General features: G+C 37.8%; 1 protein-coding gene across 2 annotated transcripts; it reads right to left on the bottom strand.

Annotated features, from left to right (window-relative positions):
- Window positions 1-7470: 7470 nt before the first annotated feature.
- LOC113655978 (protein-lysine 6-oxidase) lies at window positions 7471-14764 on the bottom strand. 2 transcript variants are annotated; one of them, XM_047822897.1, is made up of 8 exons: window positions 14645-14764; window positions 14059-14464; window positions 13857-13965; window positions 13637-13768; window positions 12990-13146; window positions 12706-12801; window positions 12425-12540; window positions 7471-9242 (listed from the first exon to the last, which is right to left on the bottom strand). In XM_047822897.1, exons 2-8 carry the CDS (start codon window positions 14201-14203, stop codon window positions 9236-9238), a joined length of 762 nt encoding a protein of 253 aa, XP_047678853.1. In that variant the 5' UTR covers window positions 14204-14464; window positions 14645-14764; the 3' UTR covers window positions 7471-9235. The 2 variants fall into 2 exon arrangements, with proteins under 2 accessions (XP_047678853.1, XP_027022679.2); XM_027166878.2 differs by having other exon boundaries at window positions 14059-14689.
- Window positions 14765-19821: the final 5057 nt, after the last annotated feature.

Here is a 19821-nt window from a genome sequence, read left to right as displayed (position 1 = left end):
AATGTAAAGTGAAGCAATGAAAATAAATGCACAGCCTAAGCCTGTTTAATTTTATTGATTTTAAATGTTTTTTTTTTGCGTAAATACATAATTCACAAGTTAATGTATAATGCAAAATTTACAAAGTTAATTGGTAATCAATTTTAAATGTGAATGTTGGTTTGTAAAAAAAAATCTCTGTTTTACAATACTGCCCTCTAGTGGATTTTTTGTAAAGTGACCTTGTTTTGTATTGTATTTGTGTCCAGTTGGGAACAGTAACCCTCAAGGTTCACCTGTCGAGACAGAACGACCACCAGAAAAAGTGAAATACTTTAACTGCAAGAAATGTAATTTTGTATTCAAATTATTTTTATAATTGTGGTTTATTTTTAATATACCATAACAATTTATTTTATGTATTAAATAGACATTATATAGGCAATTTATTTTTACTTTATTTTATATTGATTATACATTAAAAAGAATCAAGATGAGTAAATTAATTCTGTTAGTTCTATTATTTAAAATTATTATTTTTAAATTCATTTTAAATGGGACACCAGCACCAGTGGATAAAATAACCTTGTAACGATATGATTTAACAATAATCACCAAGGTAAGAAATAGGAATAATTTGCCTATTGTAAATAAGGATATTTGATTTCAAACAAATTAGGTGAATCCACTTTTTAATTAGAATTTTTGTGAAACACAATTGAGATACAACGTTATATAATAATAAGAATAATGTTGTGCTTCAAAATAATAGTGGAATAAATCTTAATGGCAGACATACATAGTGAGTGTATGCAACTGTTTGGATCATATCATATGACGTGGGGAAAAAGAGTGGATTGATTTAACATTTAATTCTAGCTTAACTACTATGCCAACAATGAAGTTGGTATGAAGAGTAGCAATATATATAGCATATGTTCCAGAGGTATCTCTTTGATTGGTGCTGAACCCTAAAGTGACTTCAGTTTAGTCAGCTGTTACATTAGTGGATTACAGAATGTCTATCTGTGGCATTGAGTCTTCTTCTCTAGGGATTAAAGATGAAGTCTTATCACACTATCAGGGCTAATTTTAGCAAGAATCACTCATCAATGTCCAGCCACTGGTAAATTCTTTAGTGGAGTGGAGATTGCCCTGAAGGTCCAAAGTTCTTATGCCTCAGTCTTCCACTATTAGGGACTTCAAAAAACGTCTCTGAAGTTGGTGAATGCTTTTCTTATGTCCAACTCACAATAGATCATGAAACTGTAGTCAAATACATTTATAGAAATTACTCCTAACTTCCAGACATGATTTTATTTTAAATATGACAACAAACATTACTAGTTGTTGGGTTTCCTGTGCCTTTTAGAAAAAAAGGGATTTAAATTCATGAAACATGTACTTATCACACCAATAATGAAGTACATAACAAGTAACCTAAGAATGTCCTAATATATTATCTGATTTAAGGTCATTACGAAAATGTTTTTGGTTTTATACCTCCAGAGGTTTGGAAAAACTGTCCCATTGCTTTGCTAAAGAGATCTTGTCTTATTAGCTTAGCCGACCTCGGATCAGAGTTGCCTAGAGTCTTACGTATTGTAGCCATCTGCGACATCAAATACCCTCATGTGAATTCACAGTACAATTTTTTACCATCACAGGCAGTCTATTATTATTTTTATGTTCCTGTCCTACTCTCTTCCCAGCATCACACATTAAATGCCAGTCTGTACATACTGTATTATTCCTCACACTGTGTGCACTACTAGCTTCTGCTGAGGATACTAGGATTATTAACCACAGCTATATAAGGGGCCTGTTTAGAATTCAGTATATATTTTGTATATATTTGGGCCGGTTAGAATTCAGGGCAATTCTGAATTGGGTCACAGACAAAGAAAAGTTCTCATCTCGGTGAGATTAGTGAGATTACAAACTTCCTGGTGGAGCTTAACAGTCAGCTACATCAGGACAAAATGTCTCATAAAATGGCACACTATGCCAAATTTAAATGAAATCTTGTGTGAATTGATTGGAATGAAAACCAGGACCCACACAGATAAGATTGGACAACCCTGGTCTACACCGAAGGTCCCTTTTATGATGCAGGATGCAGAACTGGAATGGTGAGGATTGAAGCACTGTTCAACTGCACAAGCTGAGATATATTGTACAAAGTTTGCAAAAACACACCAGACAATGAATTTTCCTGAATGGACAACATAAAATAAGATGTAGTGTGAGAGAAAGGTGAGAGCAAGACAAACGAAGACATTGTAAGGGATCCTCTTCCGGAATATGGACATTTAAACCAGCACCATGTTGCTAAGTATTGTTAGTTGCTACAAAAAGTTTTTTTTGTGTCATCTATTTGCTTCACTCTGTATGAAACCATTGCTACATTTGTCGTTTTTCCCCACTTGTATCTTGTGTTTTGGATTTGTTTGCCTAGCTATTTGTACTTACCTGTATTTCTGAACTGTGCTAGTGCTAACGGACTGATTGTGTTTGCCGAATAGCATTTGTTTGTTCTTGGACTGTTTCTAATAAATCTGCACATGGATTCTATTGGACAACTGTCTGCTTTATTACTTCACCTGTCCCAATCGCCCATCAATATGAAGTTCTGTCAGCCTACTGGGGCAAACTGCCACATTGCAGGCTACTAACATGCACAATGAACCTGCTCCTTCACCGCCTTCATGGAACCAGGGTCTCACATTAGTCAAGCCACTGCAGGGGCCCCAGAGCCTATGCAACTGATGAAAACTAGAGTCTCCTCAGAGGAGCGCCAACTCCGGCTTTAGAGACAACTGTGTTTTTACTGTGGCCAGGCCGGACACTGATGTCTGCCCTGCCCTGCTCTGCCCTGTCATCCCAACCCACAAACACCAAAGGTGAGCATCTCTCCCTGCCCATACAGCCTGTTATTGCCGCTGTATGTTCCTGCCTATAAAGCCTGTTATTGCCGCTGCATGTTCCTGCCCATATAGCCTGTTATTGCCGCTCCATGCCACTGATCATGTCCATTCGGTCTTAGCACTAGTTGACCCTGGTAAGACTGTCAACCTGATTCACCATCTGTTGGTTGAAGAACTCAATCTCCACACTGAGCCCTGACCTACTCCTTATAAGAATCACAGCCATCAACAACCAGAACAAGGTCTTCAGAGACTTGCTAAACAATTGAGTTATTGTATATATAGATGACATCCTGATTTATTTAAGGCCATTAGAGCTCCACATCACCCATGTATGCAATGTACTTACTTGTCTGTTACAACACCTCTTTGCTTAAAGCTGAAAAGTGTGAGTTTCACCACACTTATACCAACACAATACTTTAGGGTATGTTATCAGTCAGCAGGAGGTGAAAATGAGCAAAGATAAAGTCAAGGCAGTTACAGGGTGGCCCCCACTGACAAACATCAGGGAGTTGCAGAGGTTCCTTAGGGTCGGCAATTTTTACTATAGATTTACTATAACTACAGCAATATTGCCGTTTATCTTACCACCTTACTCTGGGGAAAGCCCAAGAAACTGGTCTGGAAAACCCAAGCACATACTGACTTCAAACACCTTAAAATGGAGTTTCACAACTTCTGAAACACCCTGACCCCAATCTCCCATTTATTGTAGAGGTGGATGCTTCCAGTTGTGGAATAGGGGCTGTCCTTTTACAAAGGAATCCCAGTAAACTCTTCCCCTACTCATTCTTCTAGCAGAAGCCTTTCTCGCTGCCGTTACCCTCCTCACCAACCACAAGCACTGCAACCCTGTCTGTAATCATAGCCCCTGTACTCCGGGACCTCATGGAGGAAATCTCACATGCTCAACAGACAGAACCACCACCCCCAGATTGCCCTCCCACAAAACAATAGTTTCTCCTAGCCCAGTCCCAACGAACTATTCAGTCGGTAAATATCAATCCTAGCTCTGGACACCCAGGGATCCATCGCACTATCACACTCATACAGAATGCTTTCTGGTATCCCACCCTGATTTACGATGTCAGGTTTTGTGAATGCCAGCACAGTATGGACCCAGACTAGAACAACCCATCAACTGCCCCATTCCCTAGTGCCCATGATTACATCTGGCCATAGACTTATCATTAACCTCTACAGTTCACAGAGACACAGCAATATTTTAGTCATAGTGGATGGGTTCCAAAAAACCTGCAGGCTAATACCCCTGAAAAACCTGCCTACCGCCAGGAAAACAGCCAAAACCCTCTTTGATCATGTCTTTACTTACGCCCTCCTCGACGACATTCTTTCCGACCACAGCACGCAGTTCACTTCATGAGTATGGAGGGCAAGAAATCGGGTGCTACATCCAGGCATGTAGGCATCCTATAACAGTCTCACCACATTCCAGTGCATGCTGGGATATCAGCCACCCCTGTTTCCCTGGTCAGGGGAACCTTCAGATGTACCAGCAGTGGACAAGTGCTTCTGTCGGAGTCAAGAAGAATGATTGAGCGCCAACATCTGCCTCCAACTAGGCATCAGAAAACAACACCTCCCCACTGATCATCAAAGACTCCTGCACTTTCAGTTCTGCCCTGGTGATCTGGTATGACTATCCACGTGAAATCTGAAGAAACTAATTCTGCAATACATAGGAGAATCATCAGAATCATCATTCAAGATCATCAGACAGATCAATCCTGCCACCTACAGGTTACAGCTTTCTAAATATTATCATGTGTGCCCTACATTCCATGCCTCACTACTTAAACCTGCCCATGTTATACACTCCTCAGACAATGATACTACTGGTCCACCTTCTCCCCTTGAAGTCAAAGGAGCTTTATCAGGGAAATCCTAGACTCCAGGAAGAGGCAAGGTCAACTCCAATATCTAGTGGACTGGGAGGAGTACACTGCAGAAGAAAGATCTTTGGTCAATGCCTGTGACATCCTAGATCCTTCCCTCAGTGCAGAATTTCACCAAAACCACCCAGATCATCTTGCTCCCAGACACAGAGGACACCCTAGAAGAACACCGGGGGTGTTCATAGTCCACTGGAGGGCTGAGAGCAGGTCGATCTGCATTGTCTGTCTGTTTCACTGTTGTCACATTGGTTTTGGCTTTTGATTCATGTTATGGTTTTCATACCTTTTATTTTTGTGTTTTGTGTTATTTGTGTCTTGTTTCCCTTGCCCTCATGTTCTCTGGCCTAGTGTATGCATCATGTTCTGATTGGTTGTTGTTAGTCATGGGTTCATGTTCTCATTTGTCATTGGTTCCCTTTATGTATTCAACCTTGTTTCCCATGCGATTTGTCAGTTATTGTCCTTTATGGCTGTTATTTGTGTTCGTGGTTCATCCTGTTTTGTCATTGCCCTTCCCTGGATTACTTTTGAGTGTTTGAGTGATTTTCTATCTGCACTTGAATCCTCTGCCTCATCGTTCAACGCATGTTATAAATGTGTATCGAGCCATTGCTGTGTTTGCCCTTTTTTTTGGATTTACTTGGTTTTCTAAACTGTGCTACTGCTAATGGACACTGATTGTGTTTGCTTATTTTAATCTGTTTGTTTTTGGATTCCAATAAATCTACAATAGATTCTACCAGACAACCATTTGCTTTTTTATAGACATATACTGTTAAACTATAAGAAAACATGATGGAATCAGCTCTGCTATTGTAACTTATTATTTTGGAACTCAAAATGATGGATTTTGAAACTCAGCAGTAAATGAGACAAAAATTTAAAATAAATGCTTAGTCAAATGCTTAAAACTAATATAATATTATATTATGATACATTTGTTAAAACTGGTAAGATAACCAGCACATGGAAGAATTCTGACACTTCTCTTTTTGTTGAGTAATGTAATGGCACTGGTTATATCCAATTATAAATCATAAGAAATAATAACTATAAAAAAAATCTACTTAGAAACAAAAGTAATTTTTGGAAATAAAAAAATATGTACTTGTTGCATAAAAATAATTGAAAGATTTCACACACTATGTAGCAATCATGTTGAGCCTTCAGGGCCATTGTAAAAATGTTAATAATCCCTTTTAGCAAAGCTAGCAAAGATTTGCATGTTCAAAATTCATACAATCACAGCTAGTTAACCTAAGACAGGTCAACCAAGGAAGTATTCAGAATGCACATTTAGACAAGTGATAAGAATGACCTATAAAAGCAGCAGGACAAGTTGATACAGAGTACAATAACTAATGAACTGCATTGCAAAATCATCTGTGTTTCTACACTTCATATGATAGTCTTCTGCTAGAAAAAAAAAATCACAAATCATAACATTTTTGGAGAAAGACACGTTTTCCATATGATGACTGTGAAGAACACTATGCTTAGTCTGGAGTATGGAGCTGAAAGCTGCTTCTCTCTAAAAAGTGCATTACATGGAAACATGAATAGAGCAATATACTGTGACATTGTAATGAGACTGTCTGTGTTTTCCTTTGTTTCTGTCTGCTGTCATTCCCTGCTGTTAATTGTTGGCCCCGCCCACTTATTTGTTACCATGGACATTAATTGCACTCAAACCCCCCCCCCCCCCCCTTCTTAGTCTTTGATTGTCTCCGCCTTGTGATCGGTTCTTGTTCACTATATCTACTCTGTTTGTTCACTTCCCTGGTGTTAGTCGTCGTTATTGGTGTAGTATGTTGTCTGTTTATGTCTCTGTTCCTGTTCCGCTCATTGTTCTGCCCTGTTTTTGTCTGCTTATCTGTTGTTTGTTTCTTGTTTTTGCTTATAAAAAGTTCAAACTGCACTTGGATCCTCACTCGCTTTTGTCTCATCATGACAGATATATTCGAGAAGAATTAAATCACAATATTATCTTAATACAGCATCAAAATAACTCAGGAACGCCTTGCATGTCCTAGCTGATCTTCTGACAGAAATCCCTTTTTTTTTAATTGGAAACCAGTCTGAGGTACCCTTGAAACATTTTGTCATTTCGCAAAATAATGGGCCAAAATTAACCACAATACTACAAATGCTAATTAATTGCTATAGGAATCTCAAAGCTATAACTGCTAACAGTAGCCTAGCAATAGAGATCAGAGTACTGATCATACAGTAGATCAGAGTACTGATCTTTCGTTACTCATTTTCAGCTTTTGAAAACTTGTTTCCAAAACAATTTTTTTGTTAAATATGTTTTTATGCTTATTCCATACTTTCTATGTCATAGATTTTTGCTAAATTTTTCAAATTGTGAAATCAAAGAATACAAAAGTGCACACATTTAAAGTGGATGTGTGTAAAAATTTTAAAAATAACAAAAGCCAAATTATCTGAATATAAACATCTGAATACTTATTTCCCCTCATTGTAGAATGCAATTTTCTTAAAAAAAAGTTTCAAATGCAAAATCTTATTAATATCTAATTCAAAATACAGAAGGAAAATAGATTAAAAATAATAATTTAATGCACATTAAAATACACCACAGAGAAAGAAATGCATTTTGTTTAATGTGATGCATATATAATTCAAATATACAAAGTTCATATTTAAAAATACTTTTGTCAAGTTCTAAACTTCATACCGCTTCAAAGAAAAATGCTGTTTTACACTGAGTATAGATTGTACAATGTCAACATTTTACATAATGTTTTACACATCCAAAAAATCTTGTGTCAACAAATTAATGTCCCATATTTTTCCACTTCAAGCACTGCATATAAAGCAGATACTGAAGGCATGCAATTAGATAAAAAAAAAGAAAAAAAAAAGATTATGTTAATATTAGTATTTAGCCTTAGAGGCTGATTATTGTCAGTGTCTGCAAGACAGATACACAGTAGAATAGGTTTATAAGAAAGATATGCTATTACTGTTTTATGCTTCTAAGACAAACTAATGAAAAGTTCCTATAGATTATAGTCCAACTGAATGCTTTCTGGCAGATGAAAACTAAAGAATAAAAGTGTATTCCTCAGAGGATACTACCTAATAGATTCCTTAAAGGCAGATAATTTTTAATGCATTAATATAGCTATATTCCACAGGTGCCATAGTGTCAGAAATTCACAGGTATGTGAAGGAAATATGTTTCTATGGTTATATTACTCAATCAAAAATAAAATAACAGTCCTGATGCATATAGCAATATCAACCTAAACATATTTAACCATATTAAAACATGTCTTATAAGCATATATTTTGAGGCAGTTATTGCCTAAATAAAGATTACGTTCAATTCATTACTTTTGGTTCTCTGAAATGTGAGAACTATGTATAAAACAACTTGTGAATCATTTATACAATATAAACATTTGCATTTTAAACCTATAGTGATTGTATATTTCTAAATACAGTTTAACATAGAACCAAAACAACACACGTTATGATCTGCTTTAACTTAAATTAATATAACACAATTCAAATGTAATATTAAGATTTTATTCAAATTCAAAAAATTTCACCCTGTTTTTCAACCTATTTAGTGTTTCTGCATATATGTAATACATGTAAATAAATATCTTAGTTACTCATAATATTAATAACTGGTAAACTACTGTAGCCCTACTGAACTACTGAAAGTAATATTGGCAATACACTTGATCAAATAGCACAGTTGTGAAATATTCATGAAGAGAAAAACAAAAAATAGATTTATAACTTAGGTATTCATGTAGGACATTTAGTATTCCAGTATAGTACTAATGGATATCTAGCCAAAATGAGTTTTATATTACAAAACAAATTAAACATGATATTTGTGGAGATAAATAACATAATACTACTAATAAAAATAAGATGTTTCACCATCTTTTCCTCTTATCTACAACAATGAGATGTATAAACTAAGGCCAGAATATAATTTTTAGATTCTCACACTCAAATTCTGATTCACTTTTATGTTATTTTATTTATATTATGCATATGTTATATTGTGTTAAAACATTTGCTAAATTAATATAAAACTTCCCTTTTTAAAAAAGTTTTCTCAAGGGTTATTTGGCTAATCTTTGCTACTTAAATGAGTTGTTCTTTAATAGGTTTTAGAACTTTATAGGTTGCCCCTACAAGACCCTAAGATTATCTTACTATAGTTGCCTTTACATACATTTTGATGTATAAAAATAATATAATTGTAAAAATGGCATCATCCTATGAATCTTCATATGCAACATATCACCATATGGCCTTTGGACTTCCATATCAGTAATCTGCGCTTGTTCTTGCGGTAAGTGATGTGTTTTTCTTCCTTAACAACTGAATTTTGGGGTTTGACGATGATGCTCTGCAGTATCAGTATCTAAAAGAAAGTATATGCAAGTTGTGAAACTTTTTTTACATAAATTATAGGACATATAGAAAAACATGTCAGACATCAATGTGGCTGAATTCGAATAAATCTTATAGTGAGTTCACATTTCACCACAACAACATATAACTATTCGTCTTTACTTGACTACGCTTTCTGCAACGATTATGTTGGGTTACTTTGTATAAAACTGTCAAAAAGGTTTCTATATATGTGTGATTCCCTGACACAGAAAATGTCAAGCTTTGATCACACTTTGTATCATAATGAAATGGACATAAGGCCAAGGATGTCGCTTTACCTAATATACCATGGCAAGTGTGCCTGGTATATTATGTTATGCTGGAGTATACAAAAAACACTATAATCTCACATAAAACACACATTGACATTTTGACAAAAAAAAACAATCTCCTGGCCACAGTGGTCTATCTAGTCTCTACCATCACTAACAGTAATTCACTAACATGCCTTCATGCACTCCCCGGATGTTTGTGCATACAAGTTTTGCGGTCATGTCTATGGCGGGTTATATGTTAAGTGGTTTTTGTTGGTAAAAATGAATGGTGTGAGTAGGTAGGTTATTTCTTACCAACATCAGTGTATAATTATCCACAAAACTACAACCTGACAGTCAGGAAAATAGAAAAAGCCAAAAGATATCTACAATGTGGCTTTTAATTGTGTGCTTGTATAATAGATTTTTTTGTGCTAACAAATGTAGAACATTTCAAACATCTCCAGTGGGATTTCAACAATGGCAGCAATCACTGCAGCATCCCTCAGAATATCCAGCAGCATGCGTGGTGCAAACTCAGAAAAGCTCAGGCAAATTTTTCAAGTCTTCGTGGGATTCTCCCCATATAACTTCTCTTTAGTAGGAGGCCCAAAACTTCCTGATCTTGGCATGTAGGCTTGTGAAGAAAAACTTTCACGTTTCCAATCCACCATTTTTGTGACAGTTGCAGAGCCACATCAATCTTACTGCCAACCAGATAAGTGAAAAAACACCCAATTATACCATATCAATCTACAAACAAATGGATTAAGCCTATAATACAGGCTTGCTAGGGTTTACTTTGGTCTCTAGGGTTTTACTCATGGTCTTTTCCCATTCTTGTGGTTTAGAAACCCAGTGGCAGTCTATAGATCTGCAATGACTTCTGCGTCTCCAACAGCTCTTTGACAGCAAACCCCTTCCTTGGGTTGATGACTTAGTGGAGCGCTCAGAGATAGCTCACTTATGCTCTACAGTGTAGAGTCTACACTGTACCCAACATGAAATGCCAAATTTTAAATGGCATTTTCCACCTCAAGAAGACACAGACAGTACTGGGTTCTCCCTTTGGGCTTCACATAGTGGCCAAACTTTTCAGCAGCCTAGAAATGCAAGAAATGTTTAAGACACTGAGCTACTGGTCTGAGGGTTATAAGTTCAAATTCCAGGTACACCAAGCTGCCACTGCTGTGCCCTTGAGTAAGGCCATTAATAGCTTACAGTAGTTGTATAAATGTGAGTTGCTCTGAGTATAGTAAGTGCTACTGCCAGGTACTTTAAATGTATACAATATCTCATGACCACACTGAGCCTTTATGTACATTACATACACTCTGCCACATAGACAGACCACCTGTTCCACATGAGGGAGGTATAGGAAGGAGGAGAGATGGTACAAGAAAGGAGCTGTACTAAGAGAATTAGAAGAAGTATGGTGGGATGTGTTCTGAGGTACAGACAGTTTTCGGCTTTGCAGGCAGGCAACAGTAGTTTATTGTAGATTAGAAACCCAGTGGCAGTCTCTAGATCTGCAATGACTTCTGAGTCTTTATGAAATCAGCTACGGGAGTAGAGGGAGCATAGCAATGGAACTAGTGTGAGAGGCAGATCTGTCAGGCACAAAATGTATGAGCAGGGATTTAACAAGCACCTGAGTAGTCTGTGTGGATAGAAATAAATGAAGCTTTCTGATGTTGTAAAAGAGAAAATCGACATTACCATGTCGGTTCATGGTTAGGCAAAGGTTGTGTGCAGTACAAAGGTAAAATCATTGATATTACAAGATCTTGGCATGGGAATTCAATCACCTGGCATGGTTAGATTTTGCTGGGATTAAGTTCAGCTCGCGAGTTGCCATACATTATGCCAGACATGCTGCAAACTGAGCAGAAATAGAAGTGTCTTACAAAGAAAAGTAGAGGATAAGTTGAGAGCCACCTGCATGATGGGAATAGACCTTGCTCTCTTGAATGTTGGTACATGGCCAGATGTTACAGAAACATTGATGACAGTAGTGATGAAGAACAGGAGGTCTTGCTAGCTGAGATGGAGCACCGTGGAAGTGATTGGATCCAGTGGGCAAGTAGAAAGATTGCTTGACAAGATAACTTGCCTGCATCTCTTCTGTTGCAAGATTAGAAAGATGTGCTCTTGAAGGGGGACCCTGTGTGTGTAGTATCAGAGTTAGTGTAGAAATGAAGGTCTGGCAGATTTTTTTAATCTTCTCATCATAAAAGCTAGCAAAGTCTTGAACAGTCAGAGTAGTGAAAAAAAATGTCGGGCAGCCTGCAAGGATCTTGTGCAGATGTTTCCAGCTTTTTCTTGTAAAAGGCAGTCTTAGCAGAAGTCACTTCATATGAGATTTTGTAATTTGGAGATCTGCGTTGAGTTGTGATTCCTTCCATTTTCTCTCAGATTTTCTTAATTCCTTCTGAATGCTACATATAAAAGGTAGTATATGAAAGCTGTATCAAAGGTAGTGTTGATTTGGCTAAAGAAAATGGGTGAAATTTGAGTTTGCAATTACTTTACTTGATAACAAACCTTGCTGATGGCTTTCTCATTCTTATCTCATTACTGATATTATAACAATTTGCTTATTATTTTCCCTTTGCTACTAGCTTAGCTTATACAGTAGCTTAGCTTCTGGTTAATTTCTATATAACTATAGTATGTTTAGTGTTACCAAATTTCACCATTCTTCCAGACTGCCACATATTTGGCACAATCAATAACATTTTAGTAATTTGTTCAGTACATTTCATTAAGAATTTACATTAATAACAAGAACTTAAAGCAAGTTGTGATATTTGGTCTCATTTATTATTTGGTGTTTGATAAAACACCAAAGAAAATTAAAAAGAAACATGTTTTTATAAATATATGGATGACTTACTGAGATATACTGCACCCAGATGTATGTACATTATTGCCTGTATACTGAATGTCACAGCGCATTATGTTATTAGTAAAGTCTGACTCTGGAACCTGGAAGCTTGGATTCACAGTTATCTGCAACACAACCACATAATATCAATAATACAATAATATACATAACCATCAGAATATTTAGATAATGCACACACACTCTCACTCACTCACTCACTCACTCATTTTCTACCGCTTATATAACAATGCACACACATTGATCCAAAATTAATACATGTGAAATCTAACCTTGAGAATGTATTTTCCAGGTTTGACATCAGTAATGTCAATCCACTGACAGTCAATGTCTGCGTTGTACGTGTCATAACATCCTGGGCTCAAGCCCTATATAACAAAAAATATATTGTATAATAAAGCAACACTTCAGATAATATTTTCTCTTGAGTTGGGAAAACTTCAAGCACAGAGGTGTGTTTATGGAAAAAGGCATTTATCACACAGATTTTCACACTATATTGTCACAAAGCAATCGCTTCAGTGTTTAACAATGGAATATTGGGGAAATCATACACCTGAGTATGTGAAGTGCAAGCATAACGTCTATGGTAGCCAGGGTCACAGGAGGTATCCTCCAGACAGAAACTGGCTTTATGGCCTTCAGCTACTTTACTCTGGGTAGAGGCATCCAGGAGATCATAATGGCAAAACTCATCCATGCTGTGGTAGTGTCTTGGGTAGAAGTGATAGAAAAGAAAAATTTGGGGTGGATCCAAATGCACAACAAAGTTTCCCTTAAGTATTGCTATGCAAAGAATGTTTAAATAATAGTCTATTTTACCAACACCATAAAAGTCATTTTCACCCATTTTTATTCAAACAGAAATATGAATATAATGTATCATATGAAATAGTGACTTTAAATGACTAATTGAATAGTGCAACCTGAAGAGAAGACCTAGAAGTACTAGATAGAAGACACTGCACCATGACTGCTTAATTTTGAAAAAATACAACCAGCACCACCTAACTGAAAAGATTGCAGACTACTTATTTTATGTATACAGACTGCTTCTCTCTCTCTCTCTCTCTCTCTCTCTCTCTCTCTCTCTCTCTCTCTCTCTCTCTCTCTGTATAGTATATTTAGTAAGATGTATTTACTGTAGGTAGTCTGTTCTTTTGTTTTGTTTCTGACCTAACCCTTAACATGGTTTTTACTCACTGGTGGCAGCTGTGCCATTCCCACGCGTATCGTGGTTTGTTGGGGAGAAAGTCAGCAGTACCCTGGTTCTTCACGCGCTGGGGAAACCTGAGTAGGATGCGAGTGTCGTAGTCCCGCGCGTTCGCAGCTGAGCTGTCGACACATTAGTAGGTTTTTAAAAGACCGACAGACAGACATGCAGACAGACAGAAAGATTACAGTGGATAAATATATTCCCAACCTTGTCAAGCAGTGTTCCTCAGCCGCGCATCTAAGGTTGTACATTGGCACCCTCTGTATATAAGTGGAGGTTTGCACATAATACGCGTCAGGAATCAGATCTGGAAGACCTGTTGATAGCTGCATCGTAAGCGCATCATAAAGCTACGGTTTTCAAACAATTGCACGTGAGCACGTGAACGTAAACTCGGATATTTTCTTACCATTCTGGAAAAATCTCGTCCCATAGCCATGCCTAACTCTGTGCCTGTAGCGCGGCTGGTAGTAAGAGTCGTAATAGTTGTAATACGGGTTATAGAGGTCGTTGCGAATGGACTTATAAGGGTCGTACGGGTTATCTGCCATCATCACGTCTCCGTTATCTGTGTGCGTGGGTTCTGTGCGCACTCCCAGGCCACCCGCCACGGTCTCGTTCGATTCCCGGATCACCAGCGCCGGTCTGTTCAGGTCCACATTCCCTCTTCGGCGCGACGGTATATATTCAGAGCCGTGACTCAGTAGGTTAAACACGCGCCCGTTACCGGTCCATCGTATCGCCAGGCGCGAGGCACTTCCCGGGTGCGCGCGTGCTATTTCCCTGGACCCAGGGCGCGGTTCACCGTGAACAGCCTGAAAAACACAGCCAAATGACAGAAGCACAAACGCTCTAAAAAGTAACTTTCTCATTTTAATCATAGGTGTTTTCAAAAGTGTCCCCTTCTGGGTGCTTTAAAAAAAATGAACTCAAAGCGAAAAAAGAACTCGTATTTTTTTTAGGCGGCGCATTGAAATGATGATTTAAAGCCTTACATCTCGTGGAGCCTCTCATAAGAACTAGTGTACCTTTCTTTGGAGAACCTGTGTGGGCTACAGTTTGCAGGGAGGGGCTGGATTTTTAAGTTTCTGGACAAGTTCCAAAGCACATTTGTGACATGGATCATGCGCAGAATATGGGAACAACCTGACAACGTGAGGACGCAAGTTGCTTGTTTTTCTTTCACCTACATTTAGAACGTTATCATTAAATTATAGAATGAATCTGTAGGAATCTTATGCAGGAAAAGGTTTGTTTCATTATTTTCAATTTCGTTGAAATGTTCATTAAAACAAGCAGCAACCACTAAATATGTATTTAACAGGGGGTATTTTGCTGTGTATGCCATGCTGAGCATACATACAAGGCAGGATACACCCTGGACAGAGTGCCAACCCATCGCAGGGCACACACACACACTCTCATTCACACACACAATCACACACTACAGACAATTTTCCATAGATGCCAATCAACCTACCATGCATGTTTGAACATGCAAACTCCACACACACAAGGCGGAGGTGGGAATCGAACCCCCAACCCTGGAGGTGTGAGGAAAACGTGCTAACCACTAAGCCACCCTTTAAAGAAATTGTTCATTGCAAATGCATAGATTTCCCACTTACACGTTTGGTAGCCAGTAAAAGTTTGGTGAGCAGGATTGCGTTGGACTAAAGCTATATGACCAGTGACCACCACCTAGATTGACAAACTTTTATCCTTTTGCATAAAATTATTTGGCTATGGAAAATAACGCAACATTGTTCATGAATACATTTATTAAATAGCACGATAAATCCTTATCAGAATTTTTAAACAGTATTTAAACCATATTAAAAATGACTCCACTGGAGCTTTGACTTATCAGTAAACCTTTACTTCATCATATAAGCACATTTTATTGTTTTTTGTTTGTTTGTTTTTTGTAGAAAACCCTTTATATTTGACAAACCTTAAGAAACTAAATGTGGACACCAATCCCATCTGGGCTGATTAACAACAATGAAAATATGCAAGTAAGGGGTTATTTTGTGTACACCCAATTCCTTCATATGGTCCACCTGTAACTAACAAACAGTGAAAAAAAATTATATGAGACATATTTAACTTAATTCTACAGAGTATATTGTGAAAACATGAATGTAACATATAAAATACAGTCAGTAATTTGAACTTAATAATATTACTTCTTGGTATTGGACTGTATCATAATCCTTTTTGATCAAGTTGATCTGTTTTGCAAGCTACTTCTTTTGCACATTGTACACACTGTAGCACAATAAGGATTTTAAAGAAAGCTTTTATGAGCGGACATTATGAATTCATAAGCCTTTCTTCCTGTTGTGGTGAACAGCTTATTTTCCCCTCATCAACACTCCGCAGGAAATTGCATTTTGTAAAGAAAAAAAAAACATTATGCACTCATCAGGTTTCAAATTATTTTGGGACCTTAGGTACTTTATGCAATGTTAACTTGCTACCTATCCAACAGTGGCAAACACTGCATGAAACAGCCCCTGCAAACCAAGCATATATTTTGTTATATTCATTCATTGCTATTCAGCTGTCTTGCTACACAGCTAACATTTAAGAAACTTGAAGGGGTTTTAAGTATCATACTATATGTAAAAGGTAGACTCTCATTGTATGCCCCTCACCTATTAAAGTTAAATAAAGAATCAAATAAGGATCAGTGGTATTGGGGAATCTTTGGTGAGGAGTAAGTGGCCAGTAATTAAAATGTCCAACATCATTTGTGAAGGTGTTTTGTAAAATTACATATATGTTTGTTGTGGTGTGGTCAATAATAGTTTATGTTTCTTTCTGACTATACTGTAATGGTCCATTGCCATTTTTCCACTGACATTGTGCCATAAGAAGGGAAGTAAACACATGAAACCATTTAAATTTTTAAAATTACTGTTCTGTAATTATACATAAATTTGACAAATTATTAGTGTTTTCAACAGATAACATTTACTTACACATAAAAATCAGTTTTAATTATGTACTATGCCAATTGAGTTTAATCTAGCCACAGGGCTTGTAAGCCAGTGATTTCTGTTCCAGTCCCAAGCCCGGACAAATGGAGAAAGTTGTGTCAGGAAGGGCATCCGGCGTAAAATCTGCTAAATTTACACATGCGAGTCGTCAGTGTGAATGCCATACTAAATCAGTCAAGGCCCGGGTTAACAAAGACCACCACTGGCATTTTCGACCTACAGGGTATATTGTGCTACTGGTCAAGAATGGAGAGGAGGAAGAATTGTTTGTAGGCAGAAAGAGAAGAGGAAAGGCAGAAGTGTATGTCGATCACAGTGTAGGTTTGAGAATAGCTACTCTTAATGTTTATGACGGAAAGGTAGAGGGCTATCAGACATGATGAAGATAAGGACGGTAGATATACTGTGTGTACAGGAGATCAGGTGGAAGCGGAGCAAAGTACATAGTATTGGAGGGGGATACAAACTGTTTTATTATGGTGTAGATAGGAATGGAAATGGGGTAGGAGTGATCCTAAAGGATGTGTTTGCAAGGAATGTTTTAGAGGTGAAAAGAATGTCAGGCAGAGTGTCATATCAGTTTGAAGTTAGAAAATGAAGGGGTAATGTTGAATGTCGTCATTGGTTATGCTCCACAAGTAGGCTGTGAGTTAGAAGAGGGAGAGATTCTAAAGTGAGTTAGATGAGGTCATGGAGAGTATTCCTAAATGGGAGAGAGTAGTGATAGTAGAGACAATGGGCATTTTGGTGGGAGGAACATAGGAGATGATGAGGTGATTGGCAGGATTTGTGTTAAGGAAAGGTAACTAGAAGGATAGATGATGGTGGACTTTGCTAAGCAGATGGAAATGGCTATAGTTAACACTTATTTCCAGAAGAGAGAGGAACATAGAGTTGCATATAAGAGTGGAGGTAGGAGTACACAGGTAGATTACATTCAATAAAGACTAGGCAATCAGAGTGAGATTAGTGACTACAAACTGGTTGTAGGAGAGAGTGTATAGTATATAGACAGCATTGGATTGTGATGTGTAGGAGGTCTCTGAGGCTCAGGAAGAATAGGAGAGGGAAGATAAAATAGAAGCCAAAGTGGGGAAAGTTTAAAAACTATGAATTCAGATAGAAGCAGGCTTTGGGTGGTCAGGAAGAGCTTCCAGGTGACTGGGAAATTACAGCAGAAGTGATTAGGGAGACAGGTAGAAAAAGAAGATAAGGAAACATGGTGGTGAAGCAAGAAAGTACAGGACAGCATCCAGAAAGTAGACAGGATTAAAAGGAATCGCAGTGCAGGGTGAAGAAGGATGTGACAAAGGCCAAACAGAAAGCAGACGATGAGTTGTAAGGAGTATTTGAGAAGCTGATGAATGAGGAAAACAAGAGGGAGAGAAAGCTGAGTAGAGGAATATTGTAGAGCAAGAAATATGAAATATTAGAAAAGATGAGGTAAGCATGTCTCTGAGGTGAATCAAGATAGGAAAGACTGTTGGTCCAGATGACGTACCTGTAGAGGTGTGGAAGTGTCTAGGAGAGACAGCAGCAGAGTTTTTATCTAGATTGTTCAACAGGATTTTTATAGAGTGAGAAGATGCCTGAGGAATGGAGGAGAAGTGTTCTAGTGCCAGTCTTTAAAAACAAGGGTGACAGAATTGTAGCAAGAACAGATGTATAAATTTGATGAAGTTAGGCTAAGAAAGGAAGATATAATTGCAAGCAGCAGTATGGCTTCATGCCCAGAAAGAGCTCTACTTATGCAATTTTTGTTCTGAAAATGTAAATGGAGAAGTACAGAGATGGTCAGATGGAGCTGCACCGTGTCTTTGTGGATTTATGACCTAGAACTAGGGAGCCTAGAGAGGAGCTATGGAACTGTAGGAGGATGTCAGGAGTGTCCGAGAAGTATGTCAGAGTAGTTCAGGATATCTATGAGAGAAGTATGACAGCAGTGAGATTTGCTGTAGTTCAGACAGAAGAGTTCAAGGAGGAAGTGGGGCTACATGAAGGATCAGCTTTAAGTCCCTTCTTGTTTGCTATGGTGATGGATAGGTTGACAGATGAAGTCACACAGGAACACCTGGAAAGGTGGGGGTCTGCTTTGGAAAGAAGAGGAATGAAAGTCATTCGTAGTAAGACTACGAAGACTAAGAAATAGAACAGTGAGGTTAGTGAGGGCTTACTGTAGGTCAGGAAGGTGCAGGAGTTCAAGTATTTTAGGTCAACAATCCAGTATGATGAGGAGTGTGCTAAAGAGGTGAAGAGGTGAGTAGAGGTGAATTGGAGAGGGTGGAGAAAAGTGCCAGAACTGTTGTGTGACAGAAGAGTGTCAGCAAAAATCAAAGGAAAAGTGAGAGCAACTATGAGCAGTGAGATTGTAGCAGTGAGGAAAAGACATGAGGCAGAGATGGAGGTTTTGAGGTTTTCTTTAGGAGTGATGAGGATGGACAGGATTAGGAACGAGCACGTCAGAGGGACAGCTCAGGTTGTCTGTTTTGGGGACAAGGTCAGAGAGGCTAGATTGAGATGGTTTGGACATGTACAGAAGAGGGAGAGTGGTTATATTTGTAGAAGGATGTTGGAGATGGAGCTGCCAGGTAAGAGGTCAAGAGGAAGGCCAAAGAGGAGATATATGGATGTGCTAAATGAGGACTTGAAGGAAATTCATTTAGGATAGAGTTAGGTGGAAACAGATGATTCGCTGTGGCGACCCTAATGGGAAAACCTGAAAGAAATAGAAGATAATGCTAATTAGTTTTATTGCCTTCCAGAAATGTTAACAGCTGTCACCACATATAAATTCACCACGTTTCTTTAATTAGTTAGTATTAAATACCTTATGAGACTTTTCCTAAGCATCTGTACATGAAATTATTCAGTGTACCATATTCAGAAAGAATGCAACACTTTTCTGCTTTCTACACTTGTATACTTTCTCCAATTTGTGCCATGTAGTACACAGACAACTTAGTGAACTTTATTATTCATCTGGCATAGATCTACAAAGGATATAAAATGAATGAACCAATCACATTGGAGCATACATAATGTCACTGATACATTACTTTGATTAAACCTTAGATGTTCAACTGTTCCTATAAGATTTTCTTCACATCATCTTGGATTTGTCCAATTGCTGAAACCATGGTCCACAGAGTGCTAACAAAGTACTCTTG

Source organism: Tachysurus fulvidraco, chromosome 14 (assembly GCF_022655615.1).
Source record: "Tachysurus fulvidraco isolate hzauxx_2018 chromosome 14, HZAU_PFXX_2.0, whole genome shotgun sequence".
Taxonomy (NCBI): domain Eukaryota; kingdom Metazoa; phylum Chordata; class Actinopteri; order Siluriformes; family Bagridae; genus Tachysurus; species Tachysurus fulvidraco.
The sequence above is the reverse complement of the archived record's forward strand: the minus strand, read 5'-3'. Positions and strand labels throughout refer to the sequence as shown.